The sequence below is a fragment of the Neolamprologus brichardi genome, chromosome 3 (assembly GCF_056152115.1).
Source record: "Neolamprologus brichardi isolate AB-2024 chromosome 3, ASM5615211v1, whole genome shotgun sequence".
In the NCBI taxonomy this organism is placed as follows: Eukaryota; Metazoa; Chordata; class Actinopteri; order Cichliformes; family Cichlidae; genus Neolamprologus; species Neolamprologus brichardi.
In genome coordinates, this window is record NC_142106.1 from 54,460,513 (window position 1) to 54,481,843 (window position 21,331).

Here is a 21,331-nt window from a genome sequence, read left to right on the forward strand (position 1 = left end):
ATTAATTAAACAATACTTATGGTAAGTAACCATTGACATTCAAAATACAATACACCATAACAAATTCAGAACTATGTGCAAATAAGCAACAAAATATACATGTGAGTTCAGTTCAGAGGCATTAAAGCAGTGTGCTTAATTTCTCCACACTATAGGCCTATTCGTGAGAGAGAGATGCACTAAAAATTACCCTCTAGGTTACTTTAAACTCACAGTGAACTGACAAAAATTAGCTTTAGAGCGGCTAAGAACATGTTGCTCACCGTTGCGCTGTTTCACAAAAGCCCAACACACACTGGTGTCGGAATTGCAGCAGCTCTCCGGATGAAAGGTGAGTGGTTAGCCTGTGAGACACCGAGCTAGCATTAGCGTGATCATGAAGGTAAGTCTCTACAACTTTTTTTCCTTCGGAATAACGGTGTGTTCACACCGAACGCGATGGACGCGAACAAAAACGCCCCAAACGCCCCTAATTTGACGCGTGCACATTCGCGCCTCAACGCGTGTCCAAGAAAAATCCATCGCGCGTCAAAATATCATATTTTGACGCGCGTGAACCGGAAATGTGGGAGGGATGTGGGAGGAAGTTGTGCCAGACCGGTATCTTTGCAAGATGGCAGCTGTCGAGTTAGCGCTTGAAGAGAGAGTCTCCCTTCTCTATGTACTGTGGAGAGCAGAGCAGCGGCGTAAAAGACGCCCTCGCCGTACCTGGGTCCATCAGGTCCTCCAGAGGCATGAGCAGTTTGGTGAGTTTCACCATTTGCTCCAGGAGCTGCGCCTGGATGACGGCCGATTCCAGCGACATCACTGTCTTTCACTCGGCCAGTTTGAGGACCTGCTTCCCCGGGTCGGTCCCAGAATCGCCCGCCTAGACACCAATTACAGGCGCTCAATCCCACCTGCAGAGCGCCTGTCCATCTGCCTGAGGTTAGTAAAAGTATTTAATACGGTAGTCCTTTATTGATACCTGTGCTAATACATGCTAAACCATCCATTTATACACTGCTAACATGGATATGCTATGCTAACAGTGAATGCTCGGTGTTTACTGATAGCAAACTGTGGTACGGAGACGACTGTTTATAATATTTCTAGTGATACTCAGAAGGTCTCATCAAGTCCCGATTTAATTCGATTTATGCTGTTATCAGTGTTTGAATGATAGCATGGCTGTGGTGTCATATCAATGTAGTATGCGCTCGGTGTTTGCTGATATCAAACTGTAGCATTAGGACCACTGAGTTAACCTTTGTAGTGATACTCACTCCTTTTTATTTAGACCTGGTTTAATTCTGGGATAGTTGAATATTTGTATATAATCCCCGCAGACTGTTTTAGATTATATCTAATATATATCATGTAATTATCCTTATAATTACAAAAGGTTTTATGTAAGATTTATGTTTTGCAATTTGTAATTTTGGAATTTCAATAATGTATTTTGTAACTGCAGTACACATAATACTCATTTTAAACAATTTTGTCCAGGTTCCTTGCCAGCAAACAACTCCTCCAGAGAGGCTGTCCTGGTGAGGGAGAAGTTCATGGCTCACTTCTCGGTGGAGGGAGCTGTGTCTTGGCAACCAAAGGAGTAGCCTGTTTGAAGTCCGAGTGACTTCCCCACAACGGCTCTTTTAAGAGCCACCCACAAACCTCTAAAGAGTGTTCCTGTCCTTTTAATTTTTTCTTAATAAATGGAGCTCTACTCCAAAATAAACTAACCTCTTTTTACTCTCTTAAGTAACTTGTCTTCACTATGTTCCTATATACAGTGTGGTGGAAAAGTTTGGGCAACCTTATTAAAAGTCATTATTTTCCTGTATGAATCGCTGTTACAATGAAAAATGTCACTTACATATATCATATAGGAGACACACACATTGATATACACTAAATATTTATTTCATTTCTCTTTTTTTGTGTCGCAAATTTATGCACCTGCTTGATTTAAACAGTTATTGCACACTTTCTGTAAACTGCATTTCACTTCTCAAATATCACTGTGTGTGTCTCCTATATGATATATTTAACTGACAATTTTTATTGTGACAACCAATAATTTGTACAGGAAAATAATTACTTTTCACAATGTTGCCCAAACTTTTGCATCCCACTGTATTAGTATGTTTTGTCATTAGTATAATATGAAATAAATTCTACTTGTGTCAAGTCGGGTGCCAATATTTGCTGTGTAGTAGAACAGAGACATTTGTCATTATAAATGTTTATTTGAAAAAATATAAATTCATTAACAAAAACATTTATCATAAATATATGAAATTTAACTATTTACAGAGAGACAGGAATAAAAAGGACCCAGCTTGGAGTGGAAGAGCCTCAGGGAGGAGGAGGAGAAAAATAAGAACATTGTTTCTGCCCTGGAGAGCCTGCTGCCTCATCAGAAAACTACTGATCATTAGGGTCCAATGTTTCCAAATTTAACACAGCTGTGCTGTTTTCAAAAGCTAATTTATAAATTTGAAATTTCACGAATTCTCGTGTCTGAGGCGGCATGCTCTCCAGAACAGGAACAAGGCCGAGGAGGAAATGTTCTGTTGGAGACGGGCGTGGCCTCTTTAGGGACTCCAGGATGGCCAGCTCCACCGCCGATGGACCGTCCTGGGACCCGTCCCTCGCCCGCCTTCGAGCTGTCCTCCTCTGTGGGCCTGTAAAACACAGCACAAAACAACACAAAGTAATGAGAAGGCTGCTACTAGATTTTCATTTTCAAAATTGAAAAAAACAGGATATAAACAGATTGGTTGTAGATATTTAGTAAAGGTGATCACAAGGGAATTCAAGCAAGTAAAAAGCTGTCAGTGCTTGATGTTCATACCTGTGGGTGCAGCAGCAGGAGCTGAGGGACCAGGGACTGGAGAGCCAGGAGAAGAGACAGTTGAGGACTCTGCTGCATGATTACTTGACTCTATGAAGACAATATTAGATGTTAACAGGTTGAAAACAACAGTCATAGAGAATATTATATTATTATATACTTATTATTATATACAGTGGTCTCTCATTTATTGCAGCACATGAACAGTAGTCACAGTTCTCACAAGTTGATTCTCAAAGTGAAAACCTTTGTCGATTTTAAAACGTAAAAGTATTATGCCGCGCTTTTTCTCCCTCTGCGGCGCCACTTTTGTGCGCCTTTTTTGCTCCCGGTGCAGGTGTGTATTTCCGAATGAGGGTCATAGTTTCAGTGTTTTTGTGCTGTTTTTTTCTATTGGACGTGATGGTTATCAAAACCAAACATGATAAGTTTGGCAAGCGCAGGAGACACGACACGGAGGAGATTTGTCATTTGGGCTGCAGAATGCAATGCGCATCGTTGAAAGCTGTACGGTGCAATAAAAAAAATCAGCGAAAAGGCGAGGCAGTGACGGATGAACAGCGGGACTACTGTATACTGTTTATTAATAAACAAAATATGTTCCTGTATGACAACACGCATAAATTAACTGCCTACATTAACTCAATGTAAACATACCTTCTGACTGACACTCCCCTGCTGCCTCTTCGGGCTGTCCCTGGTCCTCGGGGGAGAAGTTCTCCACGGTCCGCACCATATTACCGCTAGTCTCCCGCGGGGTGAGGAAGGGGTCCAGAAACCCCATGACCGTGAAGAACTTCCATTTTCTCCCCGATCCTGCTGCAGACCCACTCCCCTTCTCCTTCTCTGTCTTCTTCTCCTTATTATAAGTGTCCCTGAGGCTCTTCCACTTTCTCCTGCAGATGTCCTCTGAATAAACGCATTATCTTGTTAGCGGAAAGGTATTTGTACATCAGTGGGAAAATAGCGGGACAGTAGGCGGGCTTGCTAGCTTTTGCGCGGGTACATCGGGTCAGTCTGAAAATTAAAAAGAAGGAGGAATGAACTTACCAGGTTGCTCGATCTCCTCACTTATGTGTCTCCAAGCTAGGTCCTTTTTATTCCTGTCTCGGTAGAAGTAGTAGCTAGCATCATATAGCTCCGGGTGATTAGCCACGGCTCTGATTAGCTTTTCCTCCATACTGAATGAAGAATGAAGGGCTTTGGCTGGATCTGCCCCTTTGACCTAGGTCAGAGCCACGTCACCAGGCTCCTGATTGGTTGTCGCGGCGCGATTTGACGCTGGAGTTCAGCTTTTTCCAACTCGAGCGGTAGACGCGAAACGCGCGTATGCACAAAATGCAACACAAAAACTCACGCGCGTGGTTTTATTCGCGAGTCAAACGCGCCAGACGCGCTACACTGACGCGCGTTTCACGCGTTTTGGCGTTTTCGCGACGCAAATCTGCTTCCGAATTTTCGCGGGACCCACAATCGCGCATCATCGCGCTTTTCCATTGACTTTACATGTAAACCTGACGCTCTATTCGCGTCCATCGCGTTCGGTGTGAACACACCGTAACACTTGTCTTACCGACGTTGCTTCTCTCCTTCATCCAGCCACTCAACTCCGGACTTCCAGCAGGTAAGTATGCTGGCTTTCTTTCCTCTCAATTCAGAGTTTTTCCCTCTCTTTTGTCCGTGGATTTCTCGGTTTGAGTATCAGATGCCTCCACTCCTCTTGCTGAGATGAGAAAAACCCGGGAACCCCATGCACCTACACCTCACTTCCTGGCTGACAGGGTCAATGCGGCCTGGGTAGGCTCTGATTGGTTGCTGAGCTAGTTGCCCTCACTTGGGGTGAACTGAGAGGTGCATTCAATGGTCATAGGAAATATGACGTTTTGTTTGTGTGGACAGTTAAAATAAAGAGAATAAATACTCTTTCTTCTCTATCATTGGTGTAAATGTGTTGTTTTTTTCATCTGGGCTACACTAGTGCTCAGGGAGCGTCTACAAAGTGCAACACTGAAAGAACATCACACACTAATATGCTTCCAGCACTTTCACACAAACATCTACTGTCATTATTGTCAGCAAACTCTGTGGATCCTTTATTGCAAATTCAAATGGGATCAAATGGTCAGACAAAAGAGGGTTATGAGGAAATATGATGAAATGTTGTGTATTAGCAGCAAATTATTGAATCATTTTCCTCAGAAACCAAACAAAACTATTGACAAACATGTTTTTATCTGTTATCTGTCTGTCACCACTGAGAACCTAAATAATCCACAGACGTTCTGGAAAATCATTAAGTCTCTTTAAGTGAGTAAAAGCTCCCACACACTACCCACCTATATTTTTAAGGATTCTGTTCCTGTTTGTGATAGGAAGGAGATGATGAATTGCTTTAACAAGCACTTTATATCTTCTGGCTCTTTGTTTGACTCTCTGAACCCAGTCTCTGTAAAATCCGGCACAAACCTTCCGGTGTACACTGGTCAGCCATTTAACTTTGTTCCTTTCTCTGTGCAGGAGGTCTGTAAAGCTCTTAAACTGTTAGATCCTAGAAAATCTCCAGGGGCAGACTTACTAGATCCTTACTTCTTGAAACTGGCAGCTGATTTTGTGGCAGAGCCTCTCACAACACTTTTCAACCTCACACTGGATACGAATAAAATTCCCTCAGTATGGAAATCAGCTTTTGTTGTTCCTCTATTAAAAGGGCGCGACCCAGCAGTGTTAACTAATTACAGACCAATATCTAATCTATCTGTGCTGGCCAGAGTTCTCTTGTGTGCGAGCAGTTAAAGGAGTTTTTACACACCAATGCCATTTTATCTGAATATCAATCAGGCTTTAGGAAGAATCACAGTACTATCACAGCTGCAATTAGAGTGGTAAATGATATTACTATTGCACTTGATAAAAAACAACACTGTGCATCCCTTTTTATTGATTTGTCAAAAGCATTTGATACTGTTGATCATTGTATTTTAAAACTTAGACTCTTCCAGTCAGGACTCTCTGAGAGAGCAGTGGCATGGTTCTCAAACTACCTCAGTAACAGGACTCAGTGCATTAAATCTGACGGTCTATGTTCTGACTTTGTTACAGTGCACAACGGAGTGCCACAGGGTTCAGTATTAGGTCCCCTTCTATTTATCATTTACGTAAACAATCTTAGTCTAAATGTGCCAGATGCAAACTTGCACTTCTATGCAGATGATGCAGTTATTTACAGCTGTGGTTCAACTCTTGTCCAAGCCATTGACTCCTTGCAGAAAGCCTGTTCTGCTGTCCAGCACTCATTACTTCAGCTTAAACTTGTTCTCAGCGCAGACAAAACAAAGCTCATGCTGTTTTCTAAATCAAGGAAATTGGCCCAAATAATCCCATCAGTAACCACTCTTGAAGGTAATAAAATAGAGTTGGTTCACACCTATAAATATCGGGGAATCTTAATTGATGACTCGCTCACCTTCAAACCACATGTAGAGAATGTTGTAAAAAATCTGAAGTTAAAACTGAGATTTTATTTTCAAAATAAGTTGTGTTTCTCTTTTAATTCAAAGAAGCGGCTTGTTGCTGCAACATTCTTGCCTGTGCTGGATTATGGTGATATTCTATATATGAATGGTTCTGCTCAATGTCTTCGAATGGTTGATATTGTGTATCGTGCTTCTCTGAGGTTCATCACTAACCGTAAATTTCAGACTCACCACTGTGAGTTATACTCTCAGGTAGGATGGCCTGCTTTGGTAAGTCGGAGGAACTCTCATTTATACAGTTTTATATATAAGGCGATACTTGGGTTGCTGCCTTCTTATATATGTTCCCTGCTAGCAATGAAACATGCTGGTCGGTATTCTCTTCATCCGAATGGTTACTTGTTGCTTTCTGTTACATTTGCCCGAACTGAACATGGTAAAAGAGTTTTTGTCCATTTAGCACCCTCGGCTTGGAACAAACTGCAGAAGGAATGGAAAATGACTGAATTAATTTCATTAAGTGCTTTTAAATCTAAACTACGAATCCTTGAGGCCAAGTCCATGACATGTAACTGTTTCAATTAGATTGATTGTCATTTTAACTGACTTTTTATTTTTATTTGAAATTTACTGAATTTTATTTTATTTGTATTCTTTCACTTATTGTTGCACCTGTGTTGTTGCTGCCTGTATTTGAGTAATTTCTGTAACTGTGAGACACTTGCTGCTGCCTATCTTGGCCAGGTCTCCCTTGAAAAAGAGGTTTTTAATCTCAATGGGATCTTCCTGGTAAAATAAAGGTTTAATAAAAAAAATAAAAATCTTTTTTACAAACTCAGTGTTGGACTTGGATCAGCAGGATAAGATGATGTTTAAAGGCATTTGAGTCTCGCTGTATGAGAGTCCAGTTATTACTCAATATTTATGGATGATGTTCTTTCAGTGTTGCACTTTGTAGACGCTCCCTGAGCCTCACAGCCAGCTGCACATGGACCAGCTGACATTACCCAGCATTAGAGGCGGGTGTAAAAAAAATGGATTTTCCTATTTAAATGGTTTTAATTTGAATAAAGCGATGTTGATTCATTCAATCCTGAATCGATTTTTAATATAAATGTATTTTGCCAGAATCTCAGGTTAAAGCTCCCAAAAGTATTTCAACAACAACCAAACAGATAAAACAGTAAATGAGAGCAGCTAAACACAAAAAGATGGAAACACAGAGCGTGGATCGTTCACTCCACGGCACGTACACGGACACGCCGTCGGGGCTGAAAGTGGACAGCTCACAGATCCTGAAGCTGCAGGTTTCATATGTCTCCAACCAAAACTGACTGAACCAGCAGCAAAAGAAGATCCAAACTACGCTTTACGTTTGATGAACATCATCATGAATTCTCTCTGACTTTGACGTTTACTTCCTGCACAGCTCTCTCTCTCTCAGTGTACTTCAAGAACAGTTTAGCTTCAAAAATCTGTTTTCTGCATTATTCACTGCTTATTACGCACCAGTCTGCTGTTGTGTTCACTGCTGTCGGCCTCCGAAAACAAAGCCTCATTTCTGCTGTTCAATACTGAAGAAATTGAAACCTTTTAAAATGATGACAGATTACAAACTCTCAGCTGTGTCTGTAATCAAACCTCTGTAACTTTGCTTCACTTCAGCAGCATCAGGTCATGTTCACATGTTGATTCATGGTTTGCTTCAGTTTTTGATGGACTGCAGAATATTTTGAAGGTTATCTGCTATAAAAAGCCAGAACAGGAAAATCTGCTTCATGTGTTTCTGTTTGATCCTCAGTGACTTTGACACAAAGGCCTCTGCTGTGATGATCACACCTCTGATCAAGTCTCACAGTGTCAGCTTTGTTTTTATACATATGGATATGTGCTGATAAATGATCAGAATTATAATATTTCCCACTGTCTACTGTGTGCCGTGACCTTTGACCTGCTAAAGACAGTCAGCTGTGGATTATTCATTGTTGTGTCTGATACTTAGAACTGTGAGGAAGAACACTACACAGTTAATCAGGGTCCCCTCTCTCTGAATCAGGAAAGGTGGGCAGGCCGCGTGTGGGCCGCGGGCCATACGTTGAGTATCACTGTTTGAAATGTGAACATTGTTCTGCTGCAGTCAATGGACTAAACCAGAGAAGAAGAAAACAGACTTTACCATGAAGATCCTCAGTGTGGATCAGTATAATATCAGCCTGATGTCTGCAGTTTAGTGTCAGCACAACTTTCACATCATATTCATCTCAGCACAACTAAAACATGCTGACTGACCTCAGAGTTTCAAGTCCACATCCTGGACTCTCCAGGAAACCACACAGATGCTTCACTCCTGAATCCTGCAGGTTGTAGTTGGAGCTCAGCTCCAGCCGTCTCAGATGGGAGGGGTTGGACTTCAGTGCTGCTGCCAGATAATCACAGCTGATCTTTGACAAACCACAGTCCCACAATCTGTATAAAGAATGAAAGATGTAAGTTTATTAGACAAAGTGTGAGCTTGAAATCATTCAGTGTTTCATCATCTGTTCAGAGCTGAAGAAGGTTCAGAATGTAGAAGTTTAGAAAATGGAAACTCCAAACAGCTGAAGCCAACAGGAAGCAGCTTCAAACAAACACAACAAGAGAAAAAACTCTGAATGTTTCACATTAAAGTCATACATTTATCATAAAAACAGGAAAAAGACTTGAAAAAGTCGTGTTTTTCCTTCCAGGAACCACAAGGCTTCACTTTTAAAGGTGAAGTGTGAAAGAAATGGACATATTTGAAGTCCAACACCTTTTTCCAGTCACATTATTAAAGCAGACAAACTACAAGCTCATTTTCATTCCAACAAGTCATCTTCTGACCTGGACTAACAACACTGATCTCTATGTGCTGCTGGCTGTGAGACCAGTGCTCAGGGACAAAGTGCAACACTGAAAGAACATCACACACTAGCTTTGTCCCAAAACGTCGGTTGCATCCTTCGGACGACCTAGCCTTTGCGGTCTACGTCCTTCACAGACCGAAAAGGCTGGAATTGCGAGGCTGTGAAATGGGACGGTCTAACCTTCAGATTTGTGTCACCGTTGTCTTGGTGGAGTTTAATAAACTCGGCCGTCTGCTCCTTGCTATCTAAAATATAACAGCACTCTGGCATAAATTCTCGACCGTCTCACACTTCTGTTTAATCAGTTTTCTGTTTAACGTTTATTCAGCTGTGTGAAAATCCCGGAGGAACCCACCCGATGGATTAATAAAGTTTTATTTAATCTAATAACTTTGATCTCAGCCAAACCGATTTACTCCGGAACAAATACAACACCAAAAAAAGGCAAACAATTACATTCTTAAGTTATCCGAGTGACTTATATATCATGTTTAACCTGAGTAGCGAAAGAGCCGGGGTCTGAAAACGATGAAGTCGGGAGTCCGTTGCTCTCGCCGACTGGAGTGACCATTGAACCCCCCGGCTTGCTATCGAGCGGGTGGGTGGCAGACGTCTCCGAAAACGTCGGCACACTTTTGCAAATATGCGATGTCTTGATAAACCAAGCAGACATTTCTAATTGTTGACAGCTGAAATTTGGCTGGGCCGTGCTATGAATTCTGGGATATGTTGGGCAACGATGGACACACCCGACCCATCCTTCAAATTTGAGGAAATGAGGGACGCATTTGTCGGCCGCATTTGAAGGAGTCGACGAATATGGACAGCCTTCGTCGCCTGGCTGTGATGTAATTGGCCTTCAAATGCGGCATCTGGAGGATGCAGCTGACGTTTTGGGACACAGCTACTAATTTGCATCCATCATCCAACCTGGAGAGGAAACAGAGACGCCTCCCCTTCAAAGTAAAAGCTGCTCCTTTTGGACACAGTATCAAAGAAAGTCTACAGTATAACAAAGAAAAGACAGAAAGAAGTTTTGGTTGTTTTTAAATTGTGCAGAAATGAAACTACACTAAGATCAATTATGTGACAGACATTTCATCCCATGTCAGTTTGGCCTCATCCTGGGCCAGATTATCCTGCATATTTGTTTCCTGATAAAATGATGTGACAGGTAGAACAGAGTAAAGTGGTGGTGTTACAGCCTTTCTCCCCTCTGCTGCCGAGGCTGTTAGTCTCTCCCAAACTCAGCTACAGGACTTCCAAATGAATGAAAGCAGCAGAAGTGGCTTTACAAATGAAAGAGGAAGAGGAGAAGAAGAGGAGAGGGAGGCCACCCTGACCATCCCTCCAGCTGAAAACATCACACTTCCATTAAAGTTGGTGAGAAAATGTTGAGTAGGATGAGCTGCTGGCTAATCTGGAGGCTGTAGCAGCAGCTCACAGTCACAGTGGATTTCCACTCATGAAAAAGCTCTGGCTGCTTCATTTCTCATCTCATATCAGAGACTTTAAAGCTTCACTGAAGCTGTACTGTGATGCTTCCATATTCCAGTGAGGCCTCCATAATGATTTCAGCTGTTCTGTACACACACTGTGTGCCCTGTATGGCTCAAAGTCTCTGCAGCCTGTTTTTACCTGCTATCATCAGATCTTCATCATCCTCATTCACATCCCTCACACACTCTACAGCCTCATCAGCACTGACTTCATCTTCACTGACTGATGGAGCACAACATGAACCTGTGGAGGCTGAAACACTGTCCTGTCAAACATCTCCCCGTCACCACTCCACTTCTGTCAGCCTTTAAATGAACCCTGCTCAAGTCTGTCACTTCTGTTTGGAGCCAAAAGGAAAAACTGTTGTTCAGTCGTTTGGAAAGACACAACATTTCTGAAAGCACTCAAACTTCTTCACATTTGTCTTCAGACACATCCTGAACATTTAGGAACTAAAGAAAGTTTCAAACATCAATCAAAGACCTGAAATATAGAAAAACAACAACAGCTGCAGTCAGTGAACTCACCTCAGAGTCTCCAGTCGACAGTTTGGACTCTCCAGTCCAGCATACAGAAGCTTCACACCTGAATCCTGCAGCTTGTAGTTTTTACTCATGTCCAGCTCTGTCAGATGGCAGGGGTTGGACTTCAGAGCTGAGGCCACAACTTCACAGTGAGACTCTGAGAGTCCACAGTCAGTCAGTCTGTGATGATAGAAAATATAAAATGTGTTATTATAAAAGCAGAAAATCTGCATTATAAACACAGACTGAAAGTATATGAAGACAAAACAGAGTGAGGTCATAATCTGATGAACATCTGCTCTTCACATCTGTGCTTCAGCTCCTCTTACTGTGTTTGACATGACACAACAATTGAGTCTCTCTCAGACCTGCAGACTTTTAATGAGAATCTTTGTTTGGCTTTAATCTGCAGATGAAGGAGGAAGATGGTGTCACATTTAGGCTTCCATAATGTCCACAGTCTGTCACTGAGATCTGATCCAGAGTCAGAGTGAAGACACACATTTGGACTGTTTCCTGTTTTGACTCCAGAACATTTTGAATGAGTTCAGCTCAGTGAAGAGTTCCAGCTGGAAAGATGATCTCTGTTTGCTACCTGCTGTCAGGTACCACTGTTCACGTCCACACGCAGGAAAAACCTGCTGACTGTTACCAAACGGAGCAGAAATCTCATCACTGGACAATAATGATGAATGAACTCAGAGCTGCTGATATCAGATCTGATTTCAGGGGAACTAAACACAGAAATGATTGGCTCATTTTAGCTTTCTGAGCCATTATCTGCTGGTGTGTCGCTAGTTGGCAGAAAATGATTTGTATTCCTGTTCAGGGCTTCAGTGTTTATGAGTCCAGATCCAGGTGACAGCAGGTCAAAATGATGTTACCTGTCTGTGTCCAGCAGCAGCCTGTATTCACTTTGAATATTGTTATAACCTGACATGGATCAGTTTGTCTTTGATTGGTTTGTAAATGTCACTGTTTCCATTGGACCTGAGTGACGGTACAAAGACAGAGAGGGAGAGAAAGGAGAGAGAGGATGGAGACAGCAAAGAGAGAGCAAACACGAACAGGTGAGAGTGGACAGGTGACCAAGGTCAGCAACCAATCAGAGAGCTTCTGTTTCACCCACAGTCACTGATGATGACTGCACATAACCAAGCAGTGTGTTACTCTGATATCAAATATGGATCCTGCTCTTCTAATAATGATCATCAGATGATATTATTGTGTTATTTTGTAGCTGAATACGATGTTTGTGTGATTATCAGTGAAAGAAGCAGTGAGGAGGATGGAGAGAGAGAGAGGACAGAAGGTGAAGTTAGAAACACTAAAAGGATTTTTCATGGATTTCATGGATGATTTGAGTGATTTCCAGCAGGACACTTAAACATGTCAGTGGACGTCCTAAAGAACATATTCACTGATATGAAACGTGTCATTGAACAGGATTAATATCAGTGGAAACATGGTGGAAACAGCTGTGACTGCATGGATGTGACACACTTCAAATCTGTTCTCCACTCTTGGATTTGGGATCCATGGAGCTGCTGCTGAGTCTGTACAATAAAGGAATGGTGTGGAAGGTTGCAGCGTACGGACACAAACACTTTGTGGTTACAATCTGATTTTATTTTCAAAATTAAACTACTAACCTACACTGATCAATGATGTTAATGATCACATCTGGACTCACCGAGCCTTTCTGCAGTTCCTCACAGCTGGAATCAGTCTCTGTCGTCCCCGCTCTGATGTTTTGTACTTCTGCAGGTCCAACTCATCCAGAACCTCCTCTGACATCTGCAGCATGAAGGCAAGAGCTGAGCACTGGATCTCAGAGAGTTTCTTCTTTGATCTGTTCTCTGACTTCAGGAACTCTTGGATCTTCTGAAATAATGAGAGGTCGTTCATCTCCATCAGACAGTGGAAGATGTTGATGCTTCTGTCAGGAGAGATTTCATCACTGTTCATCTTCTTCAGGTTGTTGATGACTCTCTGGATCGTTCCTGGACTGTTCCTTGTCTGACCCAGCAGACCTACTAAGAGTCTCTGGTTGGACTTCAGACAGAGGCCATGAAGGAAGCGAACAAACAGGTCCAGGTGGCCATTTTTACTCTGGAGGGAATTCTCCATGACTTTAGTCAAAAAGACATCCAGTGGTGGGAAGCTATAAGACTTGAACATGTTCTTAAAAAAAAATCTGTTTTTGTATTCTTCTCGGAATTTCCCTAGAAAACCTTCTACCACCTCTTTCTTCCTGTTGGTGTGACAGTGGAACATGTAGACTGCAGCCAGAAACTCCTGAATGCTCAGATGAACAAAGCAGTAGACTGGTTTCTGGAAGATCACACACTCTCTTTTGAAGATCTCTGTACAAACTCCCGAGTACACCGAGGCCTCTGTCACATCCAGACCACACTGCTCCAGGTCTTCTTGGTAGAACATGATGTTTCCTTTCTCCAGATGTTCAAACGCCAGCCTCCCCAGCTTCAGAAGGACTTCCCTGTCAGCCTCCATCAGCTCCTGTGGACTCGTCTCATGTCCCTTATGGTACTTGTTCTTCTTCCTCTTTGTCTGAACCAGCAGGAAGTGTGAGTACATGTCAGTCAAGGTCTTGGGCAGCTCTCCTCTCTGCTCTGTAGTCAACATGTGCTCCAGAACTGTAGCAGTGATCCAGCAGAAGACTGGGATACTACACATGATGTGGAGGCTCCTGGATGTCTTCATGTGGGAGATGATTCTGCTGGACAGCTCTTCATCACTGAATCTCCTCCTGAAGTACTCCTCCTTCTGGGCATCAGTGAAGCCTCGTACTTCTGTTAGCCTGTCAACACATGTAGGCGGGATCTGATTGGCTGCTGCAGGTCGGGAAGTTATCCAGACGAGAGCCGAGGGAAGCAGATTCCCCTGGATGAGGTTTGTCAGCAGCTGGCTGACTGATGACTTCTGTGTGACATTAGACAGCAGCTTCCTGTTGGTGAAATCCAATGAAAGTCTGCTTTCATCCAGGCCGTCAAAGATGAACAAAAGCTGAGAGACAGCCAGCTTCTCTGCTGTGACCTTCTGTAATGTTGGATGGAAAACATGGAGCAGCTCCAGAAGACTGTACTGCTCATCTCTGATCAGGTTCAGCTCCCTGAATGAAAGCAGAACCACCACACTGACATGTTGGTTCTCCAAGCCCTCTGCCCAGTCCAGAGTGAACTTCTGCACTGAGAAGGTTTTTCCAACACCAGCCACCCCGTTGGTCAGAACCACTCTGATGGGTCTCTGTCGGTCAGGTAAGGCTTTAAAGATGTCCTGGCACCTGATTGGAGCGTCATGGAGGGCGTCCATCTTGGAAGCTGTCTCCAGCTGCCTCACCTCATGTTGGGTATGAACCTCTTCACTCTGTCCCTCTGTGATGTAGAGCTCAGTGTAGATCCTGTTGAGGAGGGTTCTACTTCCTGTTTCATCACTTCCTTCAGTCACACGTTCACATCTCCTCCTCAGACTGATCTTATGTTCATCTAAAACCTCCTGCAGAACAACATCTGCTGAAAGAAAGAAAAACAATGAGACTAAAGAGAAAGAAAACTCTTCATTCTCTGAACAACACAAGAAGTCCAGTTTTCAGAAATGAGTCCATCAGCAGACAGATGTTCAGTCTTACTTTGTACACAGCTGCTCTGACTGGCTGTCTGCAGTCCAGCTCTGGTTCTGGATCTTTCTTCACACTGTGCAGAAGCTCTGATGGTGACACAGAAAAGTCAAAGTGGAGATACTTCTGTACACCTTTGATTAGACTCATTATAAAAAGGAAAAAAAAGTTTGAACACAGTCATGTTTCCAGTTCACAGACATTTATTCCATGGACACTCACTCTAACCTGAACCACAGCTACAACCCAACATTGTTGAGGCCTCATCTCCTCCTTTCCTGACTGTAGAGGTTAAATATGCAACAACCAACAAATAAAAGAATTTGGTTCATTTCAAAGAAATTCACACGGTGACCAAGTAAAGTAACCGTAGTAAAGGAGACAACATCCCGTTGATGGTGGGATTATTTGAAAGATTTGCTTTAGTCACGTCACCAAATGCAGTTGAACCACCCGTGGATCCATGTTTGACCATTCTACCACTCTGAGCTCTGCTTTTTAATCATTTTATTATTATCATCATTCATTTATTCATTCTTTGGAGGGGGCTATTTCCTAATGCCGCCCCAATAAGGTGATGTTCAAGGGGAAATATAACAGAAACTCTTTCAGTGTTATTCATTAATAAATTAACAGATAAACTGTGAAGAAGAAAAAAACTGAGATTTAAAGGAGAGAGTGAGAAACTTGATCATCCATCCTCATAATACATGTTTATCAGTATCTGCTGTGACCACACTGCAGTAATAACTACAAGTCTACATTTCTGTGACTGTTGATCAATCACAGCAGGAATCTGAGCTCATCTCTGCACACAGAGCAGCTTCAGCTCTGGGATAAACTGCTCGCTTCACGTCCTTCTCAGCTCACAGACACTCATCCTGATATTTTCCTTTAACATTTGATGGTATAATTCATCTGAGTTTACACTTTATCTGCATAAATACAGAAAAACAGACCCAAACACCATAAACCATCAGTTTCACCATGTAGAATATATTGTTGTTTCCTTGCTTTTAATTCAGAGAAAAACTCTGATTTGGATTTTCTCTGTTCTCTTTGCCACAGCCCATCCCAGCAGCAGCTGAAGCAGCTGACTGTCACAACACTGAATAACACTTTAGGAGGAATTTTAGAGGTCAGTAAAGCTCCAGTTTCAACATCAGTTAATCAATCATAGTTCATCATAAATGTTAACCTGGCTGGCACACATGTTAATGTTAGCCATTTAAATATTAGCAGTTAGCTGAGGCCACGAGAAGAAGAGGCCCTAGAAGAACAATGGATGATAACATTAGATTTTCAAGACTAGGCAGAGACGTGTTTTCCTTTACTGTCTCTTACAGAGGAGGGAGCAGATACCAGACGAGGTCACGGAGGTACGGGGAGGATTCGCAGCAGACAGCAAGACTGCCACGTCCATGTGAGAGAGGGATGGCTACGATAATCTCTGTTTTTGTCTCACTATATAATGTTGTACAGCCCATTTGAGGGTTATCCTCTCTGTGAACCAGATGCTTGATTTCACACAGAGGTCCACCAACTGAATTTGATCAGTTATGGAACGATTTACCTCAACAGGCTCCTTCACTCACTGCTTTTAAACCTCCTTTAAAACACACTTTTACTCCCTGACCTTTGACGCACACACACGCACGAACACATCCTCCAACCACACACACCCATATTTTGCTCCATTGCGGTTTATTTCACACCTCAAACATTTAGTAAACAATTAAGCAAATACAAGTAATCTGCAATAAATTACAGGTAGTAAGAAAATATTTCTTTTATGCTACGTCCACACCTACACGGGTATTTTTGAAAACGCAGCTATTTCGTCCACGTAAACGGCGTTTTGAATCACCGAACACTGAGATTTTTTAAAACTCCTTTTTTGCGTTGACGTCTGGACGAGGAATACAGAGTTTGTCACGGAATGTCAAAGGTATGTGCCTTTTTTCACGTTACACTGTACACCACGATATTTTTTACATGAGAGGAATTGCAGAATGGCAGATAGTCAGATTAACAGTATTGTGTCTCTATCTTCAGGTTTTACACGCTTACATATACACACACAGTTACTGTCCCTCTATTTAGAAAGGCAGAGGCGTCACGGTGTGATTATTTTACGTGTAGTTTTTCCTGTGTAATAATATTCAACATTGCTATAAATACATTTTTCAAAAAATGCCTCTCTGTGCAAAATGGGTTTAAAAACATAAACAACTATGGGACAATGTTTGTCCATGATTTAGACAGGGGGAACAAATCGTGGCAGGATCAGCCTGATATTATTTGTATCCCACTGTAACTTTACTGTTTAAAGAGCTAACATCTCCAAAATGTCAGGAATAGTTAGTCATTACAACAAGTGTTTGTGAAATAAAAATCAAGAATGTGGGATACTGTTTGTCCGTGATTTGAACAGCCCAGCGCTGCTCCCGACGAAGGGAAAACTAATTCTGCAGGGAGACCTACCTCTGCACTTGTGCAGGTGAAGCCAAAGGGAAGATATGCTTCACCATATTTTCTAGTCTTTGGCTTAGAATGAAGTTGGTTTGGATGCTTCATCTCCTGCTTTGCGTTTGTGTGGAAGCCCCGTCAAAAACCTGTCAATTATGCCAGCAGCATCCAAGCATGCTTTCTTTTTGCTTTTCCTTTTCATACCCCCCCCCCCCTCCCCCCCTGCAATGGCTCTGCGTCCCCCCAGAGGGCGGGCCCCAAACTTTGGAAAGCTCTGTACTAGCTAACCTTAAAAATAAAGTTGGATACAGAAATATAGCCCAACAATCATGTTTTTACAGTCCCTTGGTCTCAGCCTCAGATACTCAACAAATCAAAACATCTGATAAAAAAACATTTTTTTCCTTCATTTCTGTCAAATAATTCTGTATGAAATGTTTCTAGCTGTTAGTGTCAAGGTTGCTAGGCAACCTGAGCAGTGCGATGGAAGTTAGATCATTTTGCAAGTCTCAGACTTCTGCCCTTCTCGCTCTTCAGAGTACCCGGCCTTACATAGGCTGGGTACTCCGAAGTGTGCAGCCCCTGAATTGGGACACAGCTATCGCCAGTTTGACTGAGCCTCTGTTGGGCCTTCACCATCAAAGGCTCAGAAACAAACTGTGACAGGAAGAGATCTGGCAGACCCAAAGACACAACTGAATCAGAGAACAAGTTTCTGAGACTTAACAGCTTGCGTGGTAGGCGGCTCACAGGACAACAGCTTCAATCGCAGCTTAATAATGATCATAGTAAGTCTCAGTTTCAGCTGTGAAGAAAAGACTTCGACCTTGTACAGAGTGAGAGGCACCCGGAACCAAACAACTACCACAGCATTCTGCAGCATCATACAATACAGAGGCTGCAGCTGCAGATCTTTTTTTTCACCTGGAAATTTACTTTAAATGTTAGATGGAAAATGTATTGCTCAGTTTAACCAAAGTAAGAACAATAATCCATAAACCTTCATAAAGACAAACATCTCCCCAGAACATTGAGCTGCTGAAGTGTCACTGAAGGGAAAAACTATTTGTCCTCCTCCATCCAGCAACACCTGAAACACCTGAGTGGAAGCTCCTCCCTACACTGTGTTTGAAGCAAAGCACAAAGGAGACACCTGCTGGAGCAGCTGGAGTCCTACAGACACTCAGCCTCTTCACTACACAAACACCTCCTACAACATCCACTCTTTCCACTCTGACTGCTGTGTTTGTGGAAACACTCCAACACACACCGCTTCACATACCAACATAAAAATGTGTGTGAAAAAGAGCTGAGCTGATATTAAACATGAGGATTTATTCATAAATACAGAGTCAGGAACAACATCTAGACACACATTACCTCTCAGCAGCAGAAGAACATCCTTTAAAGTTTATATAAAAATCCTTCGACTCGTTGCTCTTTAAGGAAACACAGCTGGGTTCAGGTCCAGGAGATTCTGGCCTCTTATTGATCCTAAAAGAAAAACAATAAATGTAACAGCTTCATGAGATAGGAAGGAAAAACTGGAAATATTAAATTAAAGACATGATGAACAATCTGAAACTCATAAAAATAATGTACTTACTCTTTGTCACATAACAGTCTTTTGTTAAAGTTTACACCAATACCCTTCGACTTGTTGCTCTTTAAGGAAACACAGCTGGGTTCAGGTCCAGGTTCTGGATTAGTTTTAGGGTTATGTTCAGCTGAGCCTGGTACGCCCCACAGCTCTGGGCTTTAAAACAACACACACAGAGGTATGAGTGTGAATAATGATGGAGCAGTGATGTGAGTGCTGAGCTGTGACATGGAGAAGAGTCATGGACAGTTAGAGATGGTCATCTCACCTCTGAGCTTTGGTCTGGCTCTCATGTTCCCCACACAGAGTGCTTTTAGAGGGAGGGACTCCCTCCTCTCTGTCCTCACACTGATCCATGCTGCTCAATTCACATCAGCTCACACACACTTTCTACCTTCACCTGCAGAGGAAACACAAATCATTCATGTGCACATCAACAGAGAGCTGCAGAGGTCGTGTCTGATGTGTTGGACTAACATCCATCTGAGACGCAGCTTTCATCAGTTCACTACAAAAAGTGTCACAGAGCTGAGTTCAGCTTCCAAATCCTCCATTACTGTAGTCCTACAAAGCAGCAGGTCAAACATGGCTGCAGAGAGCAGCTTTATGTCAGTAAGAATGTCCAGGACCGAGCTGACTGCTTACAGAGTTCATACTCTAACTGCTAGCTGCTCTGCTAGCTAAGCTAACTCAGTAACAGTGACTCTGACAGCAGTTACTGTGGAACAGCGGCCGAGCTCAGGACACATTCAGTGTGTTTAGTCTGAGTCCTGGACTCTGATTCAATGGATTCAATCCAGCTCAGAGTTTCATGTGTTCATCAGAATAAAATACATGTACTAATATAACAGAAGTAATCCTCTGAATGCAGGACTGTAATGGAGGATAAATAAGGTTTTTACAGCCTGAAAGAAACATTCAGTTCATATATTTGTAGACAGTGAAGCAGTTTTTAATACTTCAGCTGTTTCCTTCACCTGTGTGTGTGTGAGCCACACCTTCATGTGCTGCTTTAGAAATATGTGGTCTGACTGCTCAGACTGAGTCTAGGAGGAAAGTTCACACGCTGGAGAAAGTTTTGTTCCTGACTTTGTCAGAGTTCGGCTCCAAAGACAAAGAAGACGGAGCTCACAGTCTGTAGATGGTTCTCAGTGTGTGTGTGAAGCCAAGAAAGCACACAGGAGTGTGTTTATGTCAGCAAATCAGTGTGTGTGAAGAGTCTGAGGGAGTGTGTGAATGAGACTAAACACTGAAACCAACAGTCCAAGAAAAGCATCTGGATTTCTTTAAGTTTAACTTAAAAAAGTCCAGACATTCTTTTTGTCTCCATAATGCTGCAATGTTATCTGCCCCAGAAACACACTGTGCAGAAGCTCTGATGGTGACACAGAAAAGTCAAAGTGGAGATACTTCTGTACACCTTTGATTAGACTCATTACAAAAAGGAAAACAAAGTTTGAACACAGTCATGTTTCCAGTTCACTGACTTACATTTATTCCATGGACACTCACTCTAACCTGAACCACAGCTACAACCCAACATTGTTAAGGCCTCATCTCCTCCTTTCCTGACTGTAGAGGTTAAATATGCAACAACCAACAAATAAAAGAATTTGGTTCATTTCAAAGAAATTCACACGGTGACCAAGTAACCGTAGTAAAGGAGACAACATCCCGTTGATGGTGGGATTATTTGAAAGATTTGCTTTAGTCACGTCACCAAATGCAGTTGAACCACCCGTGGATCCATGTTTGACCATTCTACCACTCTGAGCTCTGCTTTTTAATCATTTTATTATTATCATCATTTATTTATTCATTCTTTGGAGGGGGGCTATTTCCTAATGCCGCCCTAATAAGGTGATGTTCAAGGGGAAATACAACAGAAACTCTTTCAGTGTTATTCATTAATAAATTAACAGATAAACTGTGAAGAAGAAAAAAACTGAGATTTAAAGGAGAGAGTGAGAAACTTGATCATCCATCCTCATAATACATGTTTATCAGTATCTGCTGTGACCATACTGCAGTAATAACTACAAGTCTACATTTCTGTGACTGTTGATCAATCACAGCAGGAATCTGAGCTCATCTCTGCACACAGAGCAGCTTCAGCTCTGGGATAAACTGCTCGCTTCACATCCTTCTCAGCTCACAGACACTCATCCTGATATTTTCCTTTAACATTTGATGGTATCTGGAATAGTTGGCAGTAATAAGGATGATTTTCTGTAAAATCATATTGATATGAGCCGTGAATTATTCGTAGATGAGTGTTAGATTAGTTTGATGGGTTAACTCAGAGAGCTGAAGATATCGTGGACATGCTGACCTCGCTCCGTGGTGTACAGGGCCGTTTACCCTCATGATTAATATTCACAATAAAAAAATTAGGCGAACATCATGA

General features: G+C 42.3%; 1 protein-coding gene and 1 long non-coding RNA gene across 2 annotated transcripts; one reads left to right on the forward strand and one right to left on the reverse strand.

Annotated features, from left to right (window-relative positions):
- Window positions 1–478: 478 nt before the first annotated feature.
- On the forward strand, window positions 479–1,731 carry LOC148105861 (uncharacterized). The gene is made up of 2 exons (XR_015718662.1): window positions 479–927; window positions 1,489–1,731. It is a non-coding gene; the product is annotated as an uncharacterized LOC148105861 (long non-coding RNA).
- A 6,848-nt stretch (window positions 1,732–8,579) lies between these two features.
- On the reverse strand, window positions 8,580–19,284 carry LOC148105862 (protein NLRC3-like). The gene is made up of 7 exons (XM_087838985.1): window positions 19,193–19,284; window positions 18,931–19,080; window positions 18,705–18,818; window positions 14,868–14,944; window positions 12,912–14,751; window positions 11,222–11,398; window positions 8,580–8,775 (listed from the first exon to the last, which is right to left on the reverse strand). The coding sequence occupies exons 1-7, from the start codon at window positions 19,279–19,281 to the stop codon at window positions 8,580–8,582; spliced, it is 2,643 nt and encodes an 880-aa protein (XP_087695111.1). The 5' UTR covers window positions 19,282–19,284.
- Window positions 19,285–21,331: the final 2,047 nt, after the last annotated feature.

Coding starts and splice junctions, on each gene's coding strand:
- LOC148105862 (XM_087838985.1), bottom strand. CDS start 19,281: ATGGATCAGTGTGAGGACAGAGAGGAGGGAGTCCCTCCCTCTAAAAGC. Junction 18,819..18,930: donor AGACTGTTATGTGACAAAGA/GTAAGTACATTA, acceptor TTTTTCTTTTAG/GATCAATAAGAGGCCAGAAT. Junction 14,752..14,867: donor TCAGAGCAGCTGTGTACAAA/GTAAGACTGAAC, acceptor TCTTTCTTTCAG/CAGATGTTGTTCTGCAGGAG.